Source organism: Brachionichthys hirsutus, unplaced genomic scaffold, assembly GCF_040956055.1.
Source record: "Brachionichthys hirsutus isolate HB-005 unplaced genomic scaffold, CSIRO-AGI_Bhir_v1 contig_1405, whole genome shotgun sequence".
NCBI classification, from domain to species: Eukaryota; Metazoa; Chordata; class Actinopteri; order Lophiiformes; family Brachionichthyidae; genus Brachionichthys; species Brachionichthys hirsutus.
The window spans coordinates 685,547-687,251 of NW_027180323.1; the positions used below are offsets into that span (position 1 = coordinate 685,547).

Below are 1,705 nucleotides of genomic sequence, written 5' to 3' on the forward strand. Positions count from 1 at the left end.
GGAGATCTTCTTCCGACTGTGAGATTAAGTAGTCCGGCTGTAAACTGCGGGGCTTGGGTGGGGTGTGCGGGACACGGGGCGCATGGCTCACAGACGCTCCAGCGCAACCGTGGTTTGAAGAAATTAGTTTATTCTGCATCTGAAACCTGCTCGACCTCCGTTGGTCCCCAAACCCGCGGCGGGGCGGGGGGGGGCGCCGGGGGCGTTGGTGGTCTCGCCATGAGGGCTGTTTCAGCAAACTTATTCGCCCTGCTTTTCCTGTGCGCCCTTGCAAGTGTCTTCTACGTGTGGAGCGCGCTGGAGGACAGCTTGGCGCGTCGCAAGCGAGGCTTCTCTGCAGCGCCGGGCGGAGGCTCCCCCCACGGAGGACTTCCAGCGGAGTTCTCTGCCAAAACTTTCCGGGCTTTGCTCGCTGTCCCAGCGGCGCAGAGACCGCGCAGGCTTGGCGCGCACAATCTCACCGATCAGCTCGTCTCCGTGGGAAATCGCGATTACCACGCGAATAGGGATGACACGAGGTCAGCGCGGCAGGAGGCTGCGGTCACGCTGATGGGCCCCCCGGTGGAGGGAGGGATATTTTGGAGCGAGTGGCTGGAAGAGCTTCTGCCCGTGGGCTTCAAAGAGGAATATACTTGGGCATGGCAGGCGAGAGCTCGGGCAGAGCGCATCGTGAAACTGGAGCCGGGATGCGGCAGGATCTCCAATCAGCTCGCCACGTTCGCAGATGGGACCAAGGCGTGCGTGCGTTACGGCATAAACGCGGATCAGGTGCAAGGAGAAGCGCTGACGTATTACCTTGCTCATTTGTTGGGCATCACGAACCTGCCTCCTCTCGTGCTATCCCGGGTGAGCGCCGACAGCGCGCAGTGGTCGGCGGTGAGGGCGCGGACCGGCGGCTTGCAGTGGAGCGATCGGGCCGTGGTTTCTCTCACCGAGTGGGTCTCCAACCTCACGGGGGTCGTCACACCCGCGCCGCTCAGACAGGAGAGCAGTGGGCTCCACCCTGCGCTCCGGGAGCTCTGGGACAAGACGCCACCGGAGCTGCTCGAGCTGATGCAGTGGACCGACCTGATCGCGTTCGACTACCTGACGGCGAACTTCGACAGGCTCGTCAGCAACCTGTTCAGCCTGCAGTGGGACGCGCGCGTCATGGAGAGGGACACGAACAACCTGCTGAAGACGCCGCGCGGCGACCTCGTGTTCATCGACAACGAGGCCGGACTCGTGCACGGCTTTCGCGTGTTGAACATGTGGGAGAAATATCACAGCGCGGCGCTGGACTCGGTGTGCGTGTTCAGGAAACGGACCGCGCGACGCGTGGAGGAGCTGCACCGACGCAGAGACTCCAGGAGGAAGCTGCTGGAGCTCTACAGAGACAGCGAGCCTTTGTCTGCGGAATTGGGGTTTCTGTCGGACGAGCACGCCGCTGTTCTCCAGGACAGGATAGACAGATTACACAAACACATTCTGCATTGCAAAGGGAGGTACGGCCAGCTGTGAAGAGTCGGCGCGCGCACGGTGACGCATTTGGCGCCCGTAACATGGCACACCTGTGTTAAATTAGACTTTACGCAGAACCGACTCGCATCTAAAGCTGAACTACCTCTTGTGAATAGAATGTATTGCTTAAATACTTTAAACGACTTATTTGACAAGTGTTTATAAGCTGCGAGGCAAAAGAGTTTAGGTCACCGCCCTGAGGTTC

At 60.2% G+C, this 1,705-nt stretch overlaps 1 protein-coding gene across 1 annotated transcript; it reads left to right on the forward strand.

The window, feature by feature from the left end:
- The first annotated feature begins 219 nt into the window (after positions 1-219).
- On the forward strand, positions 220-1,500 carry LOC137912740 (four-jointed box protein 1-like). Its single transcript, XM_068756875.1, has one exon. It carries the CDS (start codon positions 220-222, stop codon positions 1,498-1,500), a length of 1,281 nt encoding a protein of 426 aa, XP_068612976.1.
- Positions 1,501-1,705: the final 205 nt, after the last annotated feature.